The 13,607-nt window shown below is 33.2% G+C and overlaps 1 protein-coding gene across 1 annotated transcript in view; it reads right to left on the minus strand.

Annotated features, from left to right (window-relative positions):
• The window catches only part of USP22 (ubiquitin specific peptidase 22), a 245,338-nt gene that overhangs the window by 148,243 nt on the left and 83,488 nt on the right, over positions 1-13,607 (minus strand). Inside the window, exon 2 of the mRNA XM_031940391.1 lies at positions 6,009-6,141. Coding sequence (XP_031796251.1) covers positions 6,009-6,141 — 133 coding nt within the window. The remainder of the gene's footprint in view (positions 1-6,008; positions 6,142-13,607) is intronic.

Consider the following 13,607-nt stretch of genomic DNA (forward strand, 5'->3'; position numbering starts at 1 on the left):
GAGGACACAGATGGCTTTCTGCCCATGTAAGGTAGCACTGGTAGAAAGTAAACACCTAAAAACTACTACTGGAATTTTTTTGACATGTTTTTTAGACAAACCATCTTCCAGTGGAATGGGCAGAGGAGACAGGTTCCCAATTTTTGGAAATCTTTGAAGGTTATAAGACCAAATGAAGTGTGTGTTTTATAATGAGATGAATTAGATAACTGTTTGAAGTCCTTCCAATTCTTAAATCCTATGAATCTATGAACATTGGACAACTAAATTATAATACTCATTCATTTTGCAGTAAAAGAAAATTATTTGCCTTTTGTTATTACTATTAGTCAAGGACATAAACTAGTTTTCTACAGTATTACTACTAAAAATCTGACTCCTTCCATTATAATAATAACAAATTAAGTTTGATACCTCCATTAAAGTCTTATTTTATGTCGGTTCAGATGCTGTCTGTGTCTCACATCTGAATATCGTCCTGCATGACTCACTACCAGAAGGTGGCCCAAAAGGTCATTATTTTTTTTTTTCCTGCAATGGCTATCTGTGAAAACCATGGAAATATCCCCACAAATGAAATGAGTCTCAAAAATGCCTAAAGTTAATTTATTTTAATATAACCAATGTCTCTGGATTTCCTTTTTCCTCCTTTGTTTCAATATTCATTTCTCTATTTCCCTAAAGATAAATACTGTATCATCTTTACAATGTACAATGTTGTGTGCACAACACACAAATGTGCTGAATTTGTCCTCTGCATCCTTTATGAAATCCTTATCTGTAACTTCATTGACTAGAAGTCACTAATTTCCTGACCACATTTCTCAACTTCTAGCTGTACTTTTCTGAGAAGGACCTTATTTTTACACAAAACAATAATTATTTGTTAATTAATCTAGGAGGAAAGCAAAAGGAACAAAATGCCTCACACTTGATTATCTCATAATGCAACATTTTTTGTCAGATTCTGTTTCTAATTACCCATCAAATTACATTAACTATATCCCAAATATGTAGCCTCTCATGAGTTTGCATCTTCTTCACATAGGAAGCACAAGACCATAAAATTAGGAAGAGAATTGGTCTGGACAGTTCTTGCTGAATTTTTTCATTACTTTCAAATATTCTAGACTACTAGTATGTTCTTATTAAATATTATTATCAATATATTTTCATCATAGTACTGAATTATTTACATAGCACCTTGATTTTTGTTGAGGAAAATATTAGCAACATCTAAAAAAAAATATTCTACCCACTTCTAGACTTTGTAGTATTACTTGAATGATACTCAAATGAAAATTCAGTTTGATTCTAGAAATACATACACATACACATAGAACAATCTCTTTTTAACCTAGTTCCCTTTACTGCAGTACTTGGCACAAAAGATGACCTATCAAAATAAACTGTGTAATGAATGTTCCAAGAAAACCCATCATGAGGCAGAGCCAAGATGGTGGAGTAAAGACAGAGACCTGACCAATTCCTACTGCAAACTGCTCAAAATTCCTTTAAGTGACAATTCTAAATAATTTTAGAGCATCATGACACCCAAAAAGGCAAGAGGAGAACATTTTCTGGCTGAGAACAATTTAGAAGGTCAGCAGAAGAGGCCCATGACACTAGGGTGGGAGTCCAGCATGCAGCCCTGATGCCAGCCCTAGCCCTGGGCCCACCCCAGTAAAGCAGCAACAAGTGTAGACATCTCTGAATCAGCAAGCAGTCCTGGTGGTTTCCAGACCTCTCAGCCCAGAAACATCAAGGAGGACTTGGAAGGTCAGCATTAAAGGGATGTGGAACAGAGTGGCAACTTATTGTACAATCCAGCACAGGCCATGACAATGAAGTCCCAGCCTCAGCATCACATAGTGGGACTGGGATAGTTCTAATAATTCCAGGGCAGAAAAGAGTGCTTGTGGTCAGATCCTGAGAATGATCTCTGAAAACAGCTGCACAAAACCCCAGAAGCTTGGGTTCACAGTGCTTCCCTTCACCATGCAAACAGTCCTACTTTAACAAAATGTTAAAAGCCAAGTAATAGTCTAGGAAAATGAGAACAACAAACAAAAGTTTCTGACCACAGAAAATTACTTTGGTGATAAGGAATATTAAAACATACACTAAGAAGATAAAGTCAAAGCTCTTACATTCATAGCCTGAAAAAAAAAATTCATCTCAGGCTATGGAAGAACTCAAAAAGGAATGTGAAAATCTAGCAAGAGATAGAGAAAAAATTAAGAAAAGAATTGAGAGTGGTGCAAAAAAAAAAATGCAAAAGGCTAATGAAGAGAAGAATGCCTTAAAAGGCAAAATTGGCCAAATAGGAAAGGAGGTACAAAAATTTACTGAGGAAAATAATTCCTTAAAAATTAGAATTCATCAAATGGAAACTAATAACTTTATGAGAAATCAAAGATACAATAAAACAAAACAGAAAAAAGAAAAGAAAAACCTCCCAGGAATACTATAGCCAAATTCTGAAATTCCCAAGGCAAGGAGAAAATATTATAAGCATCCAAAAAGAAAAAATTCAAGTACAGATTTAACAGCTTCTACATTAAAGGACCAGAGGGTTTAGAATGTGATATTCCAGAGAGCAATGGCGTTAGGATTACAATCAAGAAACTGAATATAATCTTTCAGAGGGAAACGTGGACATTCAATAAAATAGAGGATATTCAAGCATTTGTGATGAAAAGATCAGAGCTGAATAGAAAACTTGATTTTCAAATAAAGAACTTAGGAGAAGCATAAGGAAGTAATCAAGAAAAGGAAAACATAAAGGACTTAAGGTTTACCTGTTTACATTCCCACATGGAAAGATGATACTTGTAACTCACTAGAATTTTCTCATTACTGTGGAAGTTTGAAGGAGTATGTATAAACAGAAGGCACAAGTATGACTTGAATATGAAGGACTAATATCTTTTAAAAAACATAAAATTAAGAGATGAACAAAAAGGTACTGGGAAAAAGGGAAAGGAAGAAGTGCAATTATGTAAATCATCTGCCATTTAAAAAAAAAAAAAGGGCAAGAAAAAGCTTTTATGCTGGAGGAGAAAAGGGAGAGGAGTGAGTGAGTGAACTGTACTCTCATAAGAATTGGCCAGAAGATGAAATAACAGACACTCAATATGAATATAAAAATCTACCTTAACCTGAGAGGAATGGGTTACAAGAAGGGGAGATGATGATAAAAGAGAAACCATACTAGAGGAGGCAGTGGTTGGTAACAAAACACTTGAGGACAGACAAGATGAAAGAGAGAATAGGCTATTTGGGGGAGAGGGAGAAAGAGGAAATAGAGTTAGCAATAGGAATTGCAAAAAGAATTTTGAATCAAGTTTCTCTGATAAGATCTTATTTCTCAAACTTAGAGGGAACTGAGTTAAATTTATTTAAAACAAAAACAGAACCACGTCCCAATTGATAAATGAGCAAAAGATATGATTAATGCCCAAAGGGCTGTAAATTAATATATATCTTTTGACCTAACAATACTACTACTACTAGGCATGATATTTTTTTTTAAAGTACAATGACCCAAATGTACAAAAATATTTGTAGCAGCTCTCTTCTCAAGGCAAAAAATTGGAAATTATGGGGAGTGTATCAATTGGGGACTGGCTAAATAAACTGTGCTATGTGACTATCATAAAGTATTACTATTATATTACATCATTATTATATCAATATCATATTACATCAGTATTACATCATTTCTATAGAAAATGATGAGCAAGATATGCTCAGAAAAAAACCTGGAAATTCCTCTATGAACTCAAAGTGAAATGTACTGTATTCAAAGTAATAACAATGTTCTGGGATGATTCTGCTATTCTCAGCAATACAAGGATCCACAGCTATTCAGAAAGATTTATGGTGAAAAATCCTATCCATACTCAAAGAAGAAACTGATTGTCTCTCTGTTTTGTTTTTGGGTTTTTGTTTTTTGTTTTTTTATTGGGGGGGGGGGGGGGGGGGGGCGGGAAGGAAAGGGCAAAGAGGGTGTTAAATATATGTTTTCTTTCACAACATGACTTTTATGGAAATGTTTTGCAAAACTTCACATGATTTTTTTAATGATGGCTGGGGGTGAAAATAAGGGAGAAAATATAGGACTTAAAAGTTTTTAAAACAAATGTAAAGGGGCAGCTAGGTGGCGCAGTGGATAGAACACCAGGACTGAAGTCAGGATGACCCGACTTCCAATCTGACCTCAGACACTTAACTCTTCCTAGCTGTGTGATCCTGGGCAAGTCACTTAACCCCAATTGCCTCAGCAAAAAAGCAAATAAATAAATAATTGAAAATTAAATTATTAAAAAAATATTCTACATGTAAATGGGGAAAATATAATTAAATAAATAAAATTTAAAAACAGGGGAAAAAAAGAAAGGGGAAAAGAAAGGGGAAAAAAAAGAAAACTCATTATAAGTTCTTTAAAAGTTCTTTACAGTGTGATTTGGAAGTGGACCTAAATTTTTAAAGGCTATACTGGCAGAAAAACAAGCATTAACAAATCATTTACCAGGCTGGAAATACCTCAAATATTGGCCTGAAAATCAACTATACAAATCAGAGAGATTCAATTCTGACAAAATGATAATTTTTCAGCAAGAGAAACTCACAAAGGCCATTTTATATATATATATATACCTTTTAAAAAAATCTCAATTATTAAGCATAAAGTCTACCAAAATAAAAAAAAAAATCTGTTACAACTATGATTCCCCTACCTTTAAGAAGTTGTTTTAATTACACACTGTGTCAATTTACAGATATCCAAATACTATCTGATACTAACTGCAGATACTCAGTATCCAGAAAAAAGATTTAAACTAATTACCTTATGTAAACATGGCAGATGATCTATTTGCCTTAAATTCTTTAAATTTCTTTCAGAAACAAAAAACATCAGCCACTTGGTTTCATAAAATCTCATTTAAAGGCTCACTACTCACATATTGGATTTTTACTCTGTGTAGTAAGATTTTTTTCCATGCACATGTTTTATTGATTCTATAAATCTATTTAATAATTTTAGAGCTATGACCATATTTTGTTTGTTCTAATGGTAACTATTTGACAGAAAAATATTAGATTGTCACAGTGTTCATTAAAGAAGACTATAAACACTGAATTATACCAGCTAAGACTACATTCTCAGCAACCTGTTTGGATAAGTTTCTTTTCTTTCTATCAAGTTAAAAAATAAATTAAATCTATCAAATCAGACTCTTAAAAGAATGAATCTCTTCCATCAATGTTAAGTAATCAAATAAGTTCCTAAGAAGGAAGAGAGAGAATTTTAAGTAGCAACAGTCACAGAGAATAAATTTAAGATTTGCATATTGGCATTCTATACCATGTCAATATAAATCTCCAAGCTAAAGACAAGATTTTTTCCAAGTTTCTGTATTTTAACATCTCACAGAAGCTGAAAATGAAGGTATAAGAATCTGAAAGAATATATTAATACTACAAAGAGGTATACAGAATATGAAATTTGCTGTTTTTCTTGATGCCACATGAAGGCATTATGATTTTTAATGAATGTATATAACTCAAATAAAAATCCTCTAAACACATACAACTCAAAATGGACACTGATAGTTTAAGTGCCAAGCTTTAAAAATTGCTTTTACTGATTTTGCCTACATTAGTTTTCCTTTCCATCTATGAACCCCAAAGCAAACATCAAATTTTGACATTTCATTTGTTTAAGAAAAAAATGTGCTTAAGATGTTAAATACTTCTCCATTTCTAAACTCTTGTTCTTTTATTTCAGTATACATTCATAAAATTTCTATATGGAGGACACAATGTATTATGAAATAAAGAAAAATAATGACCCACTATAGAACTTATTTTTGGGAAAGAAGATGTATGAGGAATGACAGAATTGAACAGAAAACTGTCAACTTCATACTACAGTTCAAAGGAAAGGAGAACTTAGAAAAACAGACAAGTCTCTATTTAGAGATGTTAAGAGGGCAACTTACCCAAGTTGTGCCGCTTTGTCTTTGCATGCTCATGAATATGTTTCTTTGTAAAACAGCCAAAGAAGACACAGTAGAGGCAAGAATGGAGTCTATTTAAGTGGGCGCCACACATATGACAGATGCACGACTTTGCCTAGAAAAGAAAAAAGAAAAAAATCAAAATCAATAAGAGCCAAGAAAAATCCAAATATAAATGACTGGTCAAAACATACGAACCAACAGATCTGGTAGGAGAGTCTTGGAAAACCTTTATTTATTAATTGGGGTTCAATTTCAAAAAGGACAATGAACAAAGGGAAAATTTTATTAAAATAGAATTATGATCTCTAAAATGCTTTTCAATTCCTCAAAAACAGTCACACACTAATCACATTTACTGCACAATCTAACCTTGTTATGTTTATCTTCATACTTGCCTTATATCACACTACAATGAATTTCATTTATTTATTTAATTTAGAGAAGCTCTAAATCTTTTACTTTGAACCTATTTAACATAAAGTGACAACCAAGAGCAAAGTAACAAATTTTTCATAAAAGAACTAAAACAGATTTCATATTTCTTGAGTGCTTTCCAAGTTAATACAATATTTTCCTCACAATTTGGTGTGAGAAAGAATTCAAGTATTATTTTCTCGTTTAACAGATTACAAACTGAGATTCAAAGTGGCTTACCCTGAGTCCTACAACAAATAAGTTTCATATTCAGGGTTCAAAGCCAGGTCCTCAAGCTCTTTCTAATACCCCATGCTCTGCCTCTACACACAAATACTTAAAACAAAAGAGCACAGAGCCATCTTATGAGGGGACAATCTTATATCTCAGAAGACCATAAGTGCGATAAAACAATGGATTTTAATAATCATGACCTGAACTATGTTCAATATCCTTTGTTTAGAAAGTCAGGGGCACATGTTTTGATTTTTAAATATTATTCTGATGTTAGATGGATGTATCTAAAATTTTTTGACACATTTTAAAGAGGTTGGCTTTAGTTGCAAAATTCATTATTGTTGTACACACAAGAATGAGATCATATATACATTCAAGTTTAGATCATCTTCAATTGTACTGATAAGCTTACTCCCTAAATTTTGACCCCAGATTAATGAGGTATCTCATTTCAAATGTTAATGTTTTCATTCCGTTCAGACAATTACTTTTAGAAACACTGCTTCCCAATCTGTATGTGACTATTGGGAAGAGAACAATCTAAATGGTTCACTTTGATAAGAAGGGATACAGGATGCATCATGGTTTTCGTTTGGAAGTTACACTATCCTTCCCCAACAGCCACCAGGAATACAAGTAGGAATATGTTTTATGCTATCTTTTGTTTAATAGGCATAAACATATTTCTACTAAACTTTTTTCATTTCCAAGATATATTCTTGAACAAAAATTCTTTCATATTTGCTTCTGGATGAATAGGGCTGAATATGTCTAAAAAATGGCCAAGTTAAAGACTCACGATTCTACTCCTAAGTTGTTTTGATAAGTTTGAATAAAACAACAATAACAACAACAACAAAAACCAAGCAAAACTTTCCAGGTTGGCAAGTAAAGATGGTTTCATAGAAGATTAAAATATTAAAAACATCTGCTAAGTAATAATCTAAGCAGAAAACACCATCCTTCCTTTATTTTGTCAAATTCTGCAACTTGTATCATATAAAATCATTCAAATATTGTTCCTTATTGTAACATGCACTCAACCTCTTCAGTGCATAAGTATATCTGTACACAAACACGTATATTCATGTTCCTTGTGTTATAACAACTTTGTGCAGATTTTATACTTGTAAAACAGCAAAATTTAAATTGTATTTATGACAGAAATAATAAATAATATTTAAAAGGTAAACAACTTTCTTATAGTGGAAATAGACTTCAAGCCTCCTTAACATAAGCCAATTATCGTAAATTGTTACAAAATTTGAAAGAACACCTGGACAACTGTGTAATAAATTTTCCCAACCCTTAGCAAATTTATTTTTATTTGGATACTATTTATATGATAATGATATTATACCTACAACTTAGATTAAAATACATGACTTTATAAAGACCATAGAAAGTATTTATAATCTCTTTCCCTTTAATTAAAAGTTTCAAGAAGTGCCTTTTTTCTATGTATAACATTTGTCTTAAATATATCACAAATATACATTTTGTTGTGTTAAAAAAAAGTTAATATTCTATGCTAAAATAATGTCAATGCTAATCAAAAGACTCAATCCTGATAAAATATAACAAGGCAATCAGCCAGAAGCTGTCAGCAACAGGATTTAGTTTTGATGGACTGGAGGAAGGGCAGGAGAATGGGTCAGAAATGGTTTCTCCAAGAGAAAGGTCATCACCAAGGATACAAAAGGAAAGATTATGACTTTAAAAAGACCTTCATTGACAATATCTGGGGTCTGGTTTTTTTACCTACACACCTCACAAGAATCTGGGGCTGCATTTGAACTCAAGCCTTCCTGACTCCAGGCCTAGTCCTCTCTACCACCTACTTGTTATGTGGTCAGTTTAATGGGAAAATAGTTATTGTGTGTGCAAGCCAACACTATTTCATGTTATTTAAAAAAACTATCAACAATAGTTAAGAGCTTCATCAGAATTGGAAAGACCAATTGAATTTTGTAAGTTCATTTACTAATTAAACGATTTTATACAAAACTTATTTTTGCTGTTATTAAAGTTCATAGTAAAAAATTAAGTTTTATTCTCAGAAATTTCATTGTTATTTTTACACAAACTCCTCAGAGCAAACATAATATAAACTCACAATTACAAAAGGCATTTAACATTATTTGTGAATATCAAAAATGAGTAAAATAAGGTTTAAAACTGTATCTTGTACCTACCTCACAGAATTGTTGGGTCAAATGAGAACATTTGCAAAACTTAAGTTGCTATAAAAAAATAACAGCTACTCAAAGTCATTATAGTATGTACAAGTACATGTGTCCACACACCCACACACACCCACACACACACCACCTGAGATATGAGAAAGGCTTTTTACCCAATGCTAATCTTTGGGATTATTAATAATCACCATTTAAAGGGGAGAAACTGGAAAAAATAGGATAAAAAGAAATCCTTAAGGACAGGAGCGATATAAAAAGGCAGCTCAGACATCAAGAAAGTAACAGATAAGAGAGGGGAAAGCCCAAATGTCCCAAGGCTCTCTGTAAAATAGTAACTGAACCAGAAGAAAGTCTCCAGCACAAGAGGTATATATCTTCTATAGAAAATTTATGGAAAACCAGGACAAGAAGGGATAAAATAATCACTTGAAGGAAGTAGTCATATTGTTGAGATCACTCATAGATTTCACAGATCTGAAGCTGAACAGCTAATTGAATATCCTCAAAAGACCCATAATGACCAAATAGCAAAAATAACAAGAAAACTTGTGAACAATAAATAATAAACAAACATGGATACAGTAAGAGATTGGGATATATTTAGAATACTTGGACTCTACTTGTTGGCTGTGACTTTAACTTGTTTACCATCTTTCCTTAATCTATAAAAGAAGTAAATTGGACATGATGACTTCTTAGGTCTCACCTAATTCCATGGTGCATGATCCAAAATCTAAATGATCAATATGCTGTTATATGTTTCAACACACAATCATTCTGCTATCCCTCTAGAGACATGAGAATCTTTTACAATATACCAGAAGGGATCCAACTAATAGATAAATTAATCCTTTAGAGTAAGTCAGGCCCTTTCAGAAACTATATAACTTTATGACTCCAATAATCTTCTCAAGGATCATGTCCTTGGAAAGTTACAAAAGTTACATATTCCAAAGGTAAAACTATGATTAGCTACCCGAGTTAATTCACTGGTCCAGTGAATTAATTCTACTGGTAAACTAGAGGTTTACAAAATATATAAAGATATAATTCAAATATTAATTCATGTTTTAAAACCAAACACATATCAAATGCCAGATATTTCTGGTTCCATTTAGTACAGACCCAGCTGAAAGCTGTAGGTAAAGGGAACTATAGTCTGAATCATTCAGTCTCCAAACTCAATAAATCTATTAAATACAAACCAATGCTGAGTCATTTCATTCAAGAATACAGCAAAGTCCAAAAGCAACATGATAACCTTTCAGTGACTCATCAATGAAGAGAACCTATATATAATCTTTTCTATATTCTCTGTTTACTATAAGAGCTACATCAATTCATCTTCTAAGATGGAGGATTTTAGAGTGTCTTTGATATTATTTCATAAATTTCCATTAATCTTTCTTGCAAATGTAGCCACTTGGCATAACTAATTTAACGATGTATACAAACTCAAAGTTAATGCTACATGTGTAGTTACCCAGTGGTAAATTATTAGGTTAGGGTCATTCTTCCTTCCCTGAATTCACCAAAAAAAAAAAAAAAACAAAACAAACAAACCCAAAACCAACCAACCAACCAAAAATTCCCTGAAATTCTATATAGATTATGATTTCCTCTTTGGGGAAAAAAATAAAGCTTCATCTCTGGCCTTTCTGCTCAGATACTTAATCATAGCATACATGGTCCACAAGTAAAAACCCAGAAATGTAGCACTGAAGCCCCAAGTCACAGCATTTTAGAGATAAAAAGAAGAGGAAATGGAGACCCAAATATGTCAATGACTTGAACAAGACACAAAGCTGGGAAAAGTGGCAGTTCAAGATTTGAACATAGGTCTTCTGATCACAAATATATTACAATTCCTGTTTACTCCTTTAGCCTTTGGAGAAATGAGTTATATATACACAGGCGTCACTTTCTCTAGCATCAAAATAGTCTTTTTTGAGAGTCAGTCTAGCTCCTGCTACTTCACTTGCTGTCTACAAACAGTGCCTCAATAAGGACTCCAGGCTCTTTCATTTGCTTTCCTTTCTTTTAAACTTATTTCAACAATATTTCCACTAGTACATGGGTTCCTATCCAAGCATTATGAATGTATTTATTTAATAGTTCTACAACTAGGCCAGCTAGGTGGCACAGTGGATACATCAGCCCTGAAGTCAGGAGGACCCAAGTTCAAATCTGTCCTCAGACACTTAACACATCCTAGCTGTGTGACCCTGGGCAAGTCACTTCAGCCCCAATTGTGTCAGAAAAAAAAAATCTATAACGGCATTTCAGTAATTAACTTCCTTTAGAATTCTACTGTGTATTTAATATATATTTGATTTTATAAATTTAAAAGTATCATTCTGAGGAAGTGTCCATAAGTTTTCACCATACTGTCAAAGGGATCCCTGAAACAAAAAAAGATCACAACTCTAGCAGGGTCAACTTAATGGGTTTAGTTCAGAAAATATAGCCTTTTTCTTGGTTCATTAGCCTCCTACACCATTTCTAGAGACAGGTACAGACCAATATGGAAGACAATATTGATGATATCATATCATTATAATGAGAAGACTGACTATTATGCAAAGCAAAGAAAGAATGAACTAGGTAGGTAACTTTCAACACTTAAATTTAATTACATAAGTTACCACTCTATCAAACTACTCAAAGGCTACTGGTTCCAGAAAAAATCTAGAACACTCAGTCTTCTGAAGGAAAGAAATGGGGAGAAGCAAGTGAGAAGGGCCATAAAGTTATGCTCAAAGAGCAGTTAGTTCGTTGACCATATTTCAATCTAATCTATAATATTTAAGTGAGAACTACAACAATCCTGTCTTATCCCCAATTTCAAGAGAGAAACTATAATACATCTTACTCTGGAAAGGTAGATAGCTATGGTTGAAGCCACCAGAGTATCCAAGAACATCCAAGATTTCCTCACTAGTTTCCTGGCACCTATATAAAGACTTTTTCTTCCACACAGGAGATTTGAAAAGAGAGCATTTCTTGCCAGCTGTTGCACAAAGCCTCAGCACAATTCTTTGTAAATCATCATACAAGCCCTGCCCCAAATGGACAATGAGATTAAAGGTCAGTCAACACCAAATGAAATGTCAACATGCTTTGGAGGTCTACCATTTCAAAATAAAATTACCTGAACTTCTAATAATATAAAGGCAAACCTAAAAGGCAGTTTGAGTCACAGGTAAGCAGGTAATCTGGAAATCGATCATTTTCACCAAGGTGTATTTATATTTTGAAATTTACGTCCATTTGGGTAGATGATTCAGAAGATGCAAGAGAATTATTAAAGGGATTAATAAAAATACATCAGAACCAAGAATATCCAAACTCCTTTGAATATACATGGAAGAATGTCCTAAAACTATCTTCCATTCTTGAAAAACAGGAAGTAAAACATGAAACAGGAAGAAATTAAGAAAAAAAATGCATTAATAAGTACTAGTAGAAAATCAAATTCCGGTATTCTTACCAAAGATTATGAGGAAAATTATAAAAGGACAATGTTAATACAGCAGCTTTTTTTCTTTCATACATCCATAAAATTTAACACAGATTAGGTTCTTACAATTTAGAGCATTATAACTGAAAGTTCAAAAGACAAGATGTAGAAGGCCATGGAAATAAAAAACAACAAAAAAAGAATATGGTGGTATTGTCCATATTCCTCCCTCATCACAAGAGACAGGATCATGTTTCTGTTTTACCATGAAAATTGCATGAAGCTGTTTATGTATATAGAGGTGGTCATCTCTCCCCTGAGTTCTAGGTCTGCATCTACAACTGTGTAACAAACATCTCCACATTGACATTCTAATATTACTTGATTCAGCATGAGCAACACTAAGTTCATGATCTAGAAACACTCTTAACCTCACCATTTCTGCCAACTTCCTTCTTTCATACTCAATTTAATTCCAATTATCCAGGAACTTAAATATCCATTTCAATTTTTTATTATTTCCATCTCTCACAGCCCCCAGATGGGGAAAAATAGCCCCTGCCTCCCAAGATTATTGTGAAGATTAAAAGAGATAAAAATTGTCAAGTATTTATTATACGTAGTGCCTAGCCACACACTTGCACACATCTAGTATTGTTATTAATAATACTCCTTCATGAACTGTACGTTCTAGAAAAACTGGACTATCAACTGTTCCTTAACCATGACATAGAATCACCTGTCTTATGAACTCACACATAACCTATTTCCTATCCCTGGGATGTACTGTCTTTCAAGCTATCTTTCAGAACTCTTCCCTCATTAGGGAAGCTCATTGAAGGTGCCAGAGACGACATGTCCTCTATAAAGTTCACATTAATCAGACCAGCTAAAATGTACTCTTTTTCTCCCACATTTTCTAAGAAGATTTGTCTAAATCTGCCATTGCCTCTGCCCCTATCAATCTTTACCTTTTATTCCTGTTATCTGTGTACCTACCATATGCTGGGCCATTCTATGCTGCACATCCCATTTCACCCCCTGGATAATCGAAGTTTTTCATGGACAAGGCTGATCATCAATTTCTTTAAACTTTTATAAAAGCACACAGTTTAATGCCTTGTACAGAAGTAGTAAGAGCTTAGTAAATGTTTATTGAATTTGACTGAATTCAGTTTTTAATAAGGCCATTATAGTTCATACCAAAAGATGTCCCAATCCATGCCCAAAAGCCACAAAATGAAGCCTTCACAAAATGAAGCCTTC

The sequence above is a fragment of the Sarcophilus harrisii genome, chromosome 1, assembly GCF_902635505.1.
Source record: "Sarcophilus harrisii chromosome 1, mSarHar1.11, whole genome shotgun sequence".
Classification (NCBI taxonomy): Eukaryota; Metazoa; Chordata; class Mammalia; order Dasyuromorphia; family Dasyuridae; genus Sarcophilus; species Sarcophilus harrisii.